The sequence below is a fragment of the Balearica regulorum genome, chromosome 2 (assembly GCF_011004875.1).
Source record: "Balearica regulorum gibbericeps isolate bBalReg1 chromosome 2, bBalReg1.pri, whole genome shotgun sequence".
Lineage (NCBI taxonomy): Eukaryota > Metazoa > Chordata > Aves > Gruiformes > Gruidae > Balearica > Balearica regulorum.
The window spans coordinates 164,644,055-164,656,705 of NC_046185.1; the positions used below are offsets into that span (position 1 = coordinate 164,644,055).

The 12,651-nt window shown below is 45.0% G+C and overlaps 1 protein-coding gene across 1 annotated transcript in view; it reads left to right on the forward strand.

Moving 5' to 3' along the window:
- LOC104634085 (vasoactive intestinal polypeptide receptor) overlaps window positions 1-11,728 on the forward strand; it is a 121,932-nt gene extending 110,204 nt beyond the window's left edge. Inside the window, exons 11-13 of the mRNA XM_075746812.1 lie at window positions 1,976-2,105; window positions 3,491-3,532; window positions 5,059-11,728. Coding sequence (XP_075602927.1) covers window positions 1,976-2,105; window positions 3,491-3,532; window positions 5,059-5,250 — 364 coding nt within the window. The 3' untranslated portion in view covers window positions 5,251-11,728. The remainder of the gene's footprint in view (window positions 1-1,975; window positions 2,106-3,490; window positions 3,533-5,058) is intronic.
- The last annotated feature ends 923 nt before the right edge of the window (window positions 11,729-12,651 follow it).

Here is a 12,651-nt window from a genome sequence, read left to right on the forward strand (position 1 = left end):
GCCCTGAAGCCAAATTGAGATCTAAAACATTACTCAATATTCTGGGGCAGTTCAGTGCTGGGAACAAGAGATTGGTTTGGGGTGTTGTGCAAACTGGAGGAGGGAGCTCCTAAGGTTTGACATTTATGTCCTTTTCATTGCCACAGTCCAGCCAGGAGGAGAAAATGCTATAACTGAGGCCTCAATGTTGTCTGCAATGATAACAGAAAATTTTCTAATCCACTGGAGGTTGCAAACAGTGTCTCTATGAATATAGTACATGAAAGTAGCATCGCATCAATCTCCTCTAGGTTGACCGTTCCTGAAAGACTGGGGAGAGAGGACAGATCTCTGCAAAGCCAGCATTGATATTCACTGAACTGTGGTCTGGTTAGAAAATAAGCTGCTTTCTCGTGTGTTGGGAGCTGGGGGAATTAGGGATGGGTCATACTAGTGTGGGTGACACTGGCCAGAGCTGCTTTTAAGAGTGAGGAACATGGTACCCTGATGGTCACCAATGACGCAGTCCTCTGGCAGAGCAAGACATCCGAGACGACTCAGATTTTGGATCTACGCGAGGGATGTGGTGGGAAAGTTCCTCAGGTCCCTACAGGCACTCATTTTGCCTTGAATGGGTTGCACCCAGCTGCCTTTGTGCCAGCAAGTATTTCCTGGGGAATTAGAGCCTCCAACCACAGCCTTAATGTCAAGCTGTCTTTGGGCCATTCTGAGGGAAAGCTGGAAGGTTCCGCTGAGAGATACAGTGATGAGCATGATCTACATAAAACTGGCACATCAGCCTTCCCAGTGGGATTATGCAGATGGCAAATAAATGAAGATGATCTGAGGGGACTGAGCCTGATGAGACTTTGGAGGTGAAGGATTTGCAGATGGATGAACAAATATTTCCAACATCCCAGCTGTAGCTTCAGTTCCTCCAGAGGCCTCTGGGAGAGGGGGACACTGGATGGTGTGGGTGACCAAGGGAGCCAAAACCCCCTAAACATCCTTAGGCCCTTGATTTCATTTTATTTCTGTCAGCTATATTTTAATAATGATTATATTTAATAAATTATCATCTCTTCATAATTAGACCTCTGATTACCCAGCCTGATGCCATTAAGCACTAATACTGTTCATCCTCCTCCTTTGGAGACAGTCATTGTGCGATAGCCTGTCATTATTCTGAGCTAAACATACCATTTCTCTCCCAGAAGCTGTAATTTTCAGAAATCCCAAGCAAACAAAGACAGTGCTAGATGATGATTTAGCTTGTAGAGATGAAAAAATATCTCCGGTGGGAGGGGAAGAAGAGAGAAGGGAGAAAGAAATACCTCCATTGAAGTTACTAGGAATAAAGATGTCACATTTTATGTTGCCACCACATCTGAAATCACCAGCTATCTGCAGTCTGCGGGCCAAGGAGAAATAATCTAGGGCTGATCACTAGCTGGAGGCATGTATATATTTATATGAGAGCTGTTAATGAGGAGCAAAGCAAGCCTGTGGAAATGGTCCCAGCATGGTCCTTGGTTAGTTTGAACTCCCATACAGTGACTGCGCCCAGCTGAGGGTCCACCTCCCTGTGTCATTGCATCCCAGCCCAGGTTGTCAGACCCACCTGGGTCATCAGTCTGGGGGGGTGGGACTGTGAGGAGCTATCTCAACGCCCTCCATTTCACTGTACCCCAGACTCTTCTTCCCTCTGGGCAAGGGCAGCCTCCTGATGCTGCCTCGCTCAAGGCTGCTGTTGAAAGGCTGGATGTTCCCAGGACCTCAGGGTAAGTGGCCCATATCACATCTCCTAAGGGCAAACAAAGGAACTTAATATGCATGATACAGGCTACACCATCGTGATCCAGCTAATGAGCAAATATGTACTGCAGCAAATTAAAGTTTTGGGGTTGCATAGGGCTCAGCTGCAGGATTTCTCATCAGCTTACCCTTTAGCTTCTCTTCCCTCTCCCCTTATGAGTCATGTTTGTCTTTCCAACAGGAGGCTGGCCAAGTCCACCTTGTTGCTGATCCCTCTCTTTGGCATTCACTACATCATGTTTGCTTTCTTCCCTGACAATTTCAAAGCAGAAGTTAAGCTGGTCTTTGAGCTCGTGGTTGGGTCATTCCAGGTAAGCCACCCTTTGGGCCAGCAGTCACCAGGTCTGTCAGCAGGAAGAAGTATAACAAGCTTGACAAGGGAATAAGCAAACATGTGAGCTGGGTTTTTCCTGGACATGCCCAATACTGCTCTTATATCTTTGGGGAAAAAGTTACTCACTCCAGCTTGGCCAGGGTGGAAGACAATTTTATATTTTCCTCCTAGAATTCCAGAAGGAGATTCTCTCCCCTCATTTTAGGCACCTGAAAAGAAAATGTACCTCTATAAGTTAGTCACCCTGGGGTGCTTTTGTACTTAAGGGAGAAAAATGAGCACCTCAGTTCAGTTTATATATTATTGACATGGTGTAAGATGAGATATATCACCTTTGGGAGGAGTGTCTTTCTGGCCATTAACAGGAGCCTAGTCTGTCTTCAACCAGTTGACTTGCATGATCTTTCTTCTCTACTAATAAACCAAGTCCTGCCTGTAGATCCTGCTCAAGCAGGATTCCAGTTCATTAGCATAAGAAGCGGGTTCCCAATGAGGGTGGATAATGGGGCTATCCTCCACATTAATCTTTAGGAAGCCCTGATGAAGTTTGCTTCTTAGACCCTCCCAGACTCCACTTCAGTCAGTCCCAGTGTTGGGCTGTTAACCTTGGCCCTGCTTTGCATGAAAAGAAGCACTTATGTATTCCATCCCATTACATCCATCCATTAATCAGCTCTAGCCATTTTGTGTTCTCACAGCCTGCAAGCAGGATCTGTCTGTCACCATGTACCATACACATCAGTGGCATGCTTTGCTCAGTGAGGAATGAGTTAACGTCCCTGTCCACATCATCATCACTTCACATCTGGCATCTCTCTTTTGAGGGATAAATGGATCTACGCTCACTCCTTGTCTTTAATGTTTTCAACCATAAGGGCTAGAGATAAGTTTGTTTTATTTTTTTCAGTGAAAGATGAGATTCTCAAAAATGAGGTGTCACTGCAGGGGAGGTGGGGAAGGAACAGGTCAGCCCTATACCATGTCTAAGATCATTCTGACCTTGATGAGGTACTAATGAACATGTTTATATCTCCCCAGTTTCAGCTTCAAGACTAAGCAGGAACTTTAGGTCTAGTATCCCATCCAGTTGCCTCTAATGATCCAGTTTGCATGACCAAGTGTCCCTCTTAGAGCTGAACTGACTGCTGCTGGCTTTAAACACCGGTCTGGAGCAATCTTTGAACTCTCACCCATACATCTCCTGCAAGCTACCTTAACTAATCTTTCCCTGCTCTTTTTATTGGGAAAATGCAATAAAGTGGTTTCTAAGGGGCACCTGAGCAGTCCCCCAGCAGTGTGTCCTTTCTCCAAGGCTGCAGTGAATTTGAGAGGTGCTAAAAGCCTGTTCTCTCCTTTCCCTAGGGATTTGTGGTGGCTGTTCTGTACTGTTTTCTCAATGGAGAGGTAAGATTAACAATATTGTTTGGTTAATGTTTGCAGCTGAGGTAAATTGAATGCTTGTGGAGGGTGGATTGAGAAGTGTCCCATGCCTCATGTTATCATACTGGGGGGAAGCTTCCATGTCAAATTACTCCAGAAAAACAACTCAACCATTTGCCTGACAGTGTCCAGCACAATTAATAAACATATTAGGACTTTCATGTGGACCTTAATATTTCTGCTGCTGAGTCCTTCCTTTACTCATGAGACAGCATCAGCAGAATTCCCATATGACCTTGCATAAACCCTGATCTGAAGGAACCACCTTCAGCAGGGAAGGGTAGAGCCCATCTCCTAAGCCCTGCTCATGCTGAGCACCTCAATGAATCCTCCACAGAATCAGGCCCACTGCCAAGATGGAGGCTCATTAGTGCAGTGATATTTTTGTACCACGCTCCATCTGCCCGTAAGAAATTCAGCAGAGACTGATTAAACTCGTGTCGCAAAGGCTACCAAGTAGGTGTGAGCAGCTGAAAACTTGGAGCTGCTGTCAGCTGGAGCACTTTCAGCTCAATAAACTAAACATGGACAAGAAAGAAGCAGCTGTGATCTGGGTTTGTATTCCAGCTTCCTGGGGAGAGGAAGAGTGTCCAGAATCACAATTTGCTCTCTTACAGCTCTGATGCTGCTTTCGGCCATGCTGATGCCATGTGTACATCACGCAGTAGCATGCAGGGCAGATAGCCCAGCTCCAGCAGAGACCTTTGCCAGTAAGCCTGCGCAGAGCAGGACAGAACCACACAAACTTATTAATGATCCAAAACCGATTGAGGCATTGACGTGACTTGTTAGGCACAGACCAGTGCCAAATAAACATGTTTCTACCTTACAGGCATTGTTCTTGCCTTTCCCACATTTCCAGTCCTGGGGTTTGTATCCTGGTGTTGTACTGTTCCTGTGCTTGCTGATCCCAGAAACCCTCAGACACAGCTGTTTCATCTAATTCTTACTGTTATCTAAAAATTTGCACTGGAAAACTGCAGGAGGGGACAGGGACGGTGGCCAGATTTGTTCAGGATTTGAATCTGGACAGTGTAAACCAGATGATGTATGTAAACTCCCTGAGCAGGAACGAGTAGCTTCTATCAAAAAAGCACAGCTGTATTGACAGCTTCACAAACAAGCCATAGTTAAATCATTTGTATTTGGACAGAAACAGGGCAGTGAAAAAAAAAAAATCTTAATTATATTCACAAAGCGTAGACTATGTTGCCATTAAAGTTGTGTGGTACCTTAACTGTGTCAGATAAGCGATTCCCTGTGCTCACCTTTCTGCTGAAGCTCAGGGATTTCTGCTCTAGTAGTTCACTGGCTGGAGTGTGACCTCTGTTCTGTGTGGCTAAAAGTTCTGTCCAAGCTGAGTTTAGTGACCTTTATAAAATAGTTCTTGGCCCCTTGGTGGGTGAGTTACCCATTGCTACTCACACAGTCAAGTCAGAGCAATGGAAAATACTCCCCTCTGCTGACTTGCTTGTCTTTCCACCACCTAGGTCCAAGCTGAGCTCAAGCGAAAGTGGCGGAGGTGGCATCTGGAGCGGTTCCTGGGCTCGGACATGAAGTATCACCACCCTTCCTTAGGCAGCAACGGTACCAACTTCAGCACTCAGATCTCCATGCTGACCAAGTGCTCACCAAAGACACGACGGTGCTCTGGCTTCCAGGCCGAATTCTCTCTGGTGTGATGGGGAGAGGCTCTCCAAGCACTGAGCATCCAAGAGAGAAAATGAGAGACAGAAGGATCCCCAGGAATCAGCGACACAATGACAAATCCTTGTGAAATGACATGCTCCGCATGAGCCAACAGAGGACACAAAACTGGAAAAGCCACCGGCATCCAGAACAAGATCAGACAAGCCAAGAGGCAGAGAAATAATTTTCCTCTCCCTCTTTTCAGACCTTTCACTCTTAAGTTGCAAGCCCTCAGGGGTTGATAACAATGAGTAAAGGTCCTAGTCACCTGGGAGATCCTGATGTGTCATAAACAATGAAGTACAGGGGGTAAGGGAGGGGAGAGCCTGAGTCCTTGGTGGCTTTACCAGAACCGGCATCTCTGAAACAGATAAATTGCACTTTCTTAAAAAATGAGCCAGTAAGGGAGAGAGGGAGGCAAGAAGCAGGAGAAAAAAAAAAAAAAATGCCAAACATGAATGTGCCAAAAGTCCCGTTGGTAAGAGGTGGTGATAAGGCACCGAAGACAGACTCGGGGACACGGGGAGAAGGGACAGGAGGAACATGAGCAGGAAGGGGAGAGGCCAGTGCACGGCCCCTGCCTTTGTGTTTCACACGAGTGAAGATGAAGCTGCAGCACCGGGAAAGCCCCTCGGAGGATGCCCCAGTGCTGCAGTGTGTTCTGCTAATTGCCCACCATCCTTATCAGCAAAAGCATTCCAAGCACCCTTGGGTGCCCTCTGGAAAAGCAGGTCACTGAGAAGGAACAGCGTGAATGCCCTTCTCTGCAGTATGTTCATGACATCGTGTTTTGTTTGGTTGTTTTCAATGAACAGGAAACTCAGTTTGCATGTATAAAAACCAGGTACAGATGCCAAAAGCAGAGCACAGCTGTGTTTTTCATTCTTTTTAAGTTTGCCCATAGGTCTTGGTGCATTAACGCACCCAGGATCATTAGGGATCAGGGGAAAACAATTGATGTGTAATTCGTTTGCACTTGCTTCGCACACACTGCCAGGAAAGGGAGATGTAGAACCCTGTAATCCTTAATTGAATCAGACCCGCCATAAGGAGCGACTCTCCAGATGAAAAAAATTAGCGTCACAGCAGCAAGGAAAATTGCTTTCATCAGAACAAGGTTGTCTCAGCACGTAACTGGCGCTCCAGGAAGGAGTGAAGGAGCTATTAAATAGATTACTTCTTCAGTTTTTGCAGGGAGCTTTCATCCTATGATGAAGGCATTGTTAGATCTTTAAGATGTGCATGTGTATTTTACCTCTTTTCTGAAGGCCTATTAGTTTCCATGTGGGACAATCCCTATGTGAAGAACGCACATAGATCCTGTCCCACTCAACTGCGTCAAATGGGGTTGCACCAGTTTTACAGCTTAGGTACACACTTAGTAATTGGGTTGCTGTCATCATAACATGTCATAGCGCTGTTCTCCTGAAGGAGAGTCTCGGTCAGCAATGCACGTATATGGCAAGGAAGGTGGGCTACTCTTTCAGAGTTCAGAGATCTCAACTTATCCACCAAGTACTAACAGCTCCTGGACTTCCTTTTCTTCGTGGTGAAATGTAGTTCATTGAAGGGAAGCGCCTTGAACTTGGTGGGTTTGGGGTTTGTTTAGCTTGCTTGTTTGTTTGCCTTAAGCGTCTGTGATTCACTGCCAACAAACCACACTGAGCCCAGGAGAGTTGCAGATCTGGACATCCAGTTCCTTTCTCAGTTCTGAGAGGGTGGTTGTTCCATGCTGTAACCCTCCCCAGAGCTATACCTGTTATCATCTGAGCTCGATGCTTCCAAAGTATTTCTCCTCTTGTGGGACTGAGAACAGCGTAGAGGGCTGAAGTCAGTAAAGGGCATGAGATACTCTGATATGACTGCCGTGAAGGGTAGACATGCAGTCATGAGTTTTCAGTGAGCTAGCTCAGATGCTGTCACGGTGTAGCCATGGATACCCAGCCTGCAAAACCTAAGAGGATAGGTAGATATTGTGAAGATAGTTATAATGAGATCCATGGTTCTGGAATTAAAGTGCTGACGAGACCCCAGGGTAGCCAGGTGCAAGCCATCTTTGTTATGGCTGCGTTACACCGAAACCGTATCATTGGCAGTTAGAATCCAATACTGACATGCCGTAAGATCATAAAAATCCTCTCTTAGCAGCGCTCTCATCCCCAAAATCCAGAGAAACCACGAGGATGCTTAAAATTTCCCCATGTTGCTTGCACTGAAGCCCTGATACCCCAGGAACAAGGCTCCCACTGACATCTCCATGAGGTTCTCAGGGCCAAGGACCCTCTTTGTGTTTGGTGCTGGTGCTGCTCTGGTGAGTGCTTTCAGACCTGGATTAGGACTCACACAGAAGATGCTGGAGAAGTCACACCAGTACCACTAATTCTTCTGTTGTGCCTGGTTCAAAGCAAGGATTTGACCTAGCTCTGCATTTCACCAGGTGAATGGCTAGCTGCAAGGAAGCCGAGAAGCAGCAAGAGAAAGCTCTCTCTCAGCTTCCAAGTTGTTCCACTTGGTGTAAAATGCTTCCTCTCACTGATTCAGAGTTTGGAAACAACATCAGTCTGGGAAAGATTTGATTCATCAGGCTGTAGTCACTTGCCCTCTATCTATCGTGGTAGCTATTTATGCCCAAGAAGATTGATAGGCTGCAGAGGAGCACTGCCCAATCTTGTTAACGCATCCACAGAGGTGCCTAAGGTGTTGAACTGAATCCCAGGTCCCAGACAAGCAGAGGAGGAGTTTGAGCACAAAGCCGTTGAGCATAAGAGACGCACCATTGCCAGCAACCTCCTTTGCGAGATGTGAGGGAAACCCTTCCCATCTCTTTTAGGCAGCCTTACAGGGGTAGAAGGTCCATGTCTGTGAGCCGTGAGCAGTGAGACACATAGTGCATTTTCCCTCTGTCCTTCACCTTCCTGTTCCTCTCCCTGTGCTTGTAACTCCATTTGCAGGAGGACCTTCTGCTTTGTATTTACAGCTTCTCTTCCATTTCAGTCCTGTGCTAACCTGTGCCAGCATCAACCATATGCCAAAGGCAGCAGGAATGGACTTGCCTTTTTAGAGACATGACAGGGAAAAATTCAGCTGGTTATTTACCCGTGCCACAGGGCCTTCTGCAGCCCATGAGATTAACCACCAGGCTATTCTGAATGGGATTCTGGAGATAGGATGTGACCTAAACTGAGGGGCTCCTTCAAAAAATGTTGACTACATTAGCATGCCAGGAACAGTGCCCCCAAGCATCCTGCTTGCAATTATTTCATCACTGAGCATCCAGCCGCATCGCCATTATGCTGTCAAGGGTGTTTGAGAGATTAAATGAATGTGTTGAATATACCTGCTGTGACAGGCATGGCAATATCAGTGATGCAGGCAGTGCAGAGCTGCCAGCCCAGCTGTGTTGGCCTCATATTTCAGGAGAACAGAGGAGTCAGTGGTGAAATCAGAGCCTTTCACTCTGGGGATATGAGCAATCAAGTGAACAATGACATTTGGATCAGGCCCTCATTTAAGTGGCTTAGTGCAGGAATTTGGCCTGATAACTTGGCCTCCTCTAATCAGTTTTTCATCCAACTCATCAATAAAATGGAGTTCAAGGACCTCACTTGCAACCCCAAACGTCAACCCAGACTGCGTTGTCCTGAACCCGTGCAGAACACATGATGAAGTGCTCAGATCTGCTGCTGGTGCTCACAAAGTCTGACCCCCTTTAACTCTGGGATAAGACAGGAATGACTCCAGTGAGGGCAACCTCATTAATTTGCCACAAAATAATATGAAGAAGCATACCTGCATGTGACAGGCTTTTAGATATGTTCAAGGATCATGAATTTGGACTCCAAAACTCTTTAAAGAAATCAGGCCAAACTCTGATACCACTTGCACCAATCAGTTCACTTCAGTGACTCCTGAGTTACACCAGTATTAAACTGGAATTTGCCTTTAGAATAATTCCTTTATCTTCAGCCTGGAACTGTTTATTCCCTTTTTATACCAGTGAGAGCTCAAACCCCTCCTATTAATTAGTCACTTTGTATTTCAGTGATTAAACTATTAAACAATTTTGAATAAGTATGGAAGAATTAAAATATAAAAAATTATTGTCTCAAGGTCTAGAGGTACAAGGTTCAATGCTAACATTAGACTGTAGATATTTCTATTCGGCTGGGACCTATATTGCTCTGTGGCCCTCTCATAAGCTGCAAGAAATGAGAATATGGCCATGTTTAGGGTTTAAAAAGAGCAGTAAAGAAATTCTAGGCTGTTGCAGAATTTCAGGGCATTAACTTGAAACTAGTTTTTAAAATCTGAGGTATATATGCAGCAGCATCATTACTGTAGTTATGGAATGAAAAAGGGATCCCAAAAAATCCCAGGAGAAAAAACATCTGAATTTTTTTTGTTGTTGTTGGTTGGGTTTTTTAATATTTTTTTTCCCTAGGAAGCAGTTGTATTTTTCTCAAGGAGGCCTTACTGGTGAACAAATGTTTTGTACATTAACTAATCAGGAGATTTACCTTCTTTCTCAATATCCTGTTCAACCCAGAAACAATGAGGCAGGATGGTGTCTGTGTCACGGGGCTACGGGAGCAAAGGGATTAAAACCAAATCTCTGCTTCAATCTGATGGAAATACTTTCAGAGAGAGATGCACCTGCTGATTAATGCAAGTCTGCCTGGTGGTTTTTAAAAAGCAAAATGAAGTTGCAAAGAAAGCTCAGGAGTGAACATTGCTTGACTCCATGGGGTCAAAGGGGTTTGGTGGGATTATTTTGTTTCCACACCTTCCACCTTCATCACAGTATTTAAACAAGCTGAAACCCAGTGGGTTTCTGCAGGAAATATGAAATATTTTCATACTAAAAGGGAATCTCTCAAACTTGGAAATGCCAGTATGTGTCTTTGTGAAGCTTATTTAATTCTGTCTGCACAAGTTCTACTTGGTTTGATAAATGTCCTATGGAAATCCACGTGGTGTCAGAAGCAAGAAGACTGAGAAGCAATGTTTCTTCTCCAGTTTAACACCAAAGCCCATATAAAACATGCTTCCTCCCCACTGTGTCCCAGCCCCTCTGCTCTCAGGGAGGGCGTTTAGCTGAAGAAAAGGATCTTGACCAGGGTGTTGACCCAGCCCAGGCACAGCCCTGTGCTTCCTCCCAAGGCAACTCTGCACCAGTGAATGTGCCAAACTCTTGGAGACAAGGACCGCAGTCCTGAGCTCCCTGACTCGCAATGCAACTTTGCACTTTTCGCACACTGATGCTTATGGTGGCAACGACCATAATGCTTCTTGATTGTAGATGACCCTCAAAGAGCAGGAGGTCAAGCCTTTGGCCTCATATATACCCATATCAATCTGTAATGAATCTGCTGGCATCATTCTGGAACTAAACTGGTGTCATAAGGAAAAGAATTAAGTCCCAGACTAGTATGTGGAGTCAGATGTCCCAAAATCCAGAGATTTCAATCCATTTCCTTTCAGTCAATTTTTCCCCCCCTCTCCAAACCCAGTATTTACATACCAGTCTGATGAGGTATAGTTACAGTGACTGATCTTACTATTTCCCCTGGAGATCTGTACAGTTGTAAACTACAGCTTTTAGGAATTAGGAGTTTCCTGGGCCCATGGACCGTCTCTTCCACCTCCTACTGTCTGAACTTCCTAACTCCTTGTTTGCTTGCATGGTGTTGTGCTATATTCTGAAGAGCCTTGGGTTGGAAACCCTGTTTATTTCTAGCATACTGTGAAATCACAGGGAAGAAGACAAACATTGGGACTGGAAACTACGTTAACAGGTCTGTAAGGGAAATAATGCCCATTTGGGTTCTGAGGGCCAGGCCTTTAGGACACGCTAACTGGCATCAGCAGAGCACTAGTGTTTTATACTCCAGTTTTGTGGATATTGTAAATTTGTACATAGAGGAAATCTGGATAGCACATTTAAAAAAAAAAAAAAAAAAAAAAACCAAAAAAACCATACCACCACATTTTTGATACTCTAATGATGATAAATTAAGTTTGAAAAGGCACTTTTGAATTCAAAGGTTCCTTTTTCAGACTGTTTCAAACACCTCAAGCTGTTGTTCAGTAGCTGGTGCCAACTGACTCTTCTCACTCAAACTGTAAGCACCTCTGCTCTGCCCTCCTGTAAATAGGCTTTGACAGCAAAGAGTGATGAAAACTGGCTGTGAACAGAGAATCACTGTCTCTGTGGACTTTTATGTACCTAGGTGCTTGTGATGTATTCTTCATGCCAGTGAGAACAGGCCTGCTTGCTCAGCACAGGTGAAATCTCCACCTTGTTTCATGGCCTTTTGCCTGATGTTATTTATTTTGTTCTGACTCTGTACATATGCGATGAATTGGCTATTTTTTTCCTTTGTATTTGGTTCATCTCCTTGCTTCAGAGGAGGTTCTTCTCTGTGGTTGACACTGCTGAAAACAAGCAATAAAACCATCGTGAAGGCATTGTGTCTAATATGTTCCACCTGATATTTTGTTTTTCTCAGTCCTGAAGAAGACACAGTCAGAGAGGAAAGGCTAACAAGGAGGTAGTGCGCTGGTAAGGTGGTTGCCTACAGTTAGGCATAATAATCTCATACTTTGCAAGGTTAGTCAGATAGACCAAATCTCTCTCAAAATGGGAAACCTTCTTTGAGACCATCTGTGCCAGCAGAAGAATCAGTACCAGCCCCAGCGTGAGTGGTCCCCGAAACCACCACAATGAAGGCAACACCACTGCATGAGCTAGGTGGCTGGATGCAATGTCTTTTGGAGGCAGGACTCGTGCATGGGGATAATAATCATGCAATTACAAACACACTATGGTTCTTTTGCCACGATCAAGAGATGTTAAATGATTCCTGTATTTTTAGGTATGTACGCCCACGCACACACATATACATGTATTGATTGTTACAAGTCTAGGGTTGAATGCTAGAATAGCCTCCAATTGTCTCACTATGCTGTGCTTTTCAAATTCCCCACCATGAGGTCTGTCTTTTACATCATAGACTGTAGCAGTTCATAACCACCCTCCAAGAACAGGAAGATGCCAAAATATGTGAAAAAAACATGTTTGTTCTCGTTCTGTTCATGACTGAACACACTCAGACTTCCAGTCATCCAGGCCACAGGGTAGGAGAAGCTGTGAGCAGCTTTTCAAGAGCAGGTGCGATGGGTCCATTTCAGCTGCAGAAATTCCACACCGCTACGAGAAACCAAAATACTTTACCCATGAGATGCACAAGACAGCTGCCATCCAGTGCTTTCTGCAACATTTGGCATATATTATGCATCTTATAATGCAGTTTCCAGCTCAAGGTGGTGGTTTGGCTTGGGCTCATCACAACCAGATGATTCCACAGCACTGGTGGTGTAAATGCATAATCTGA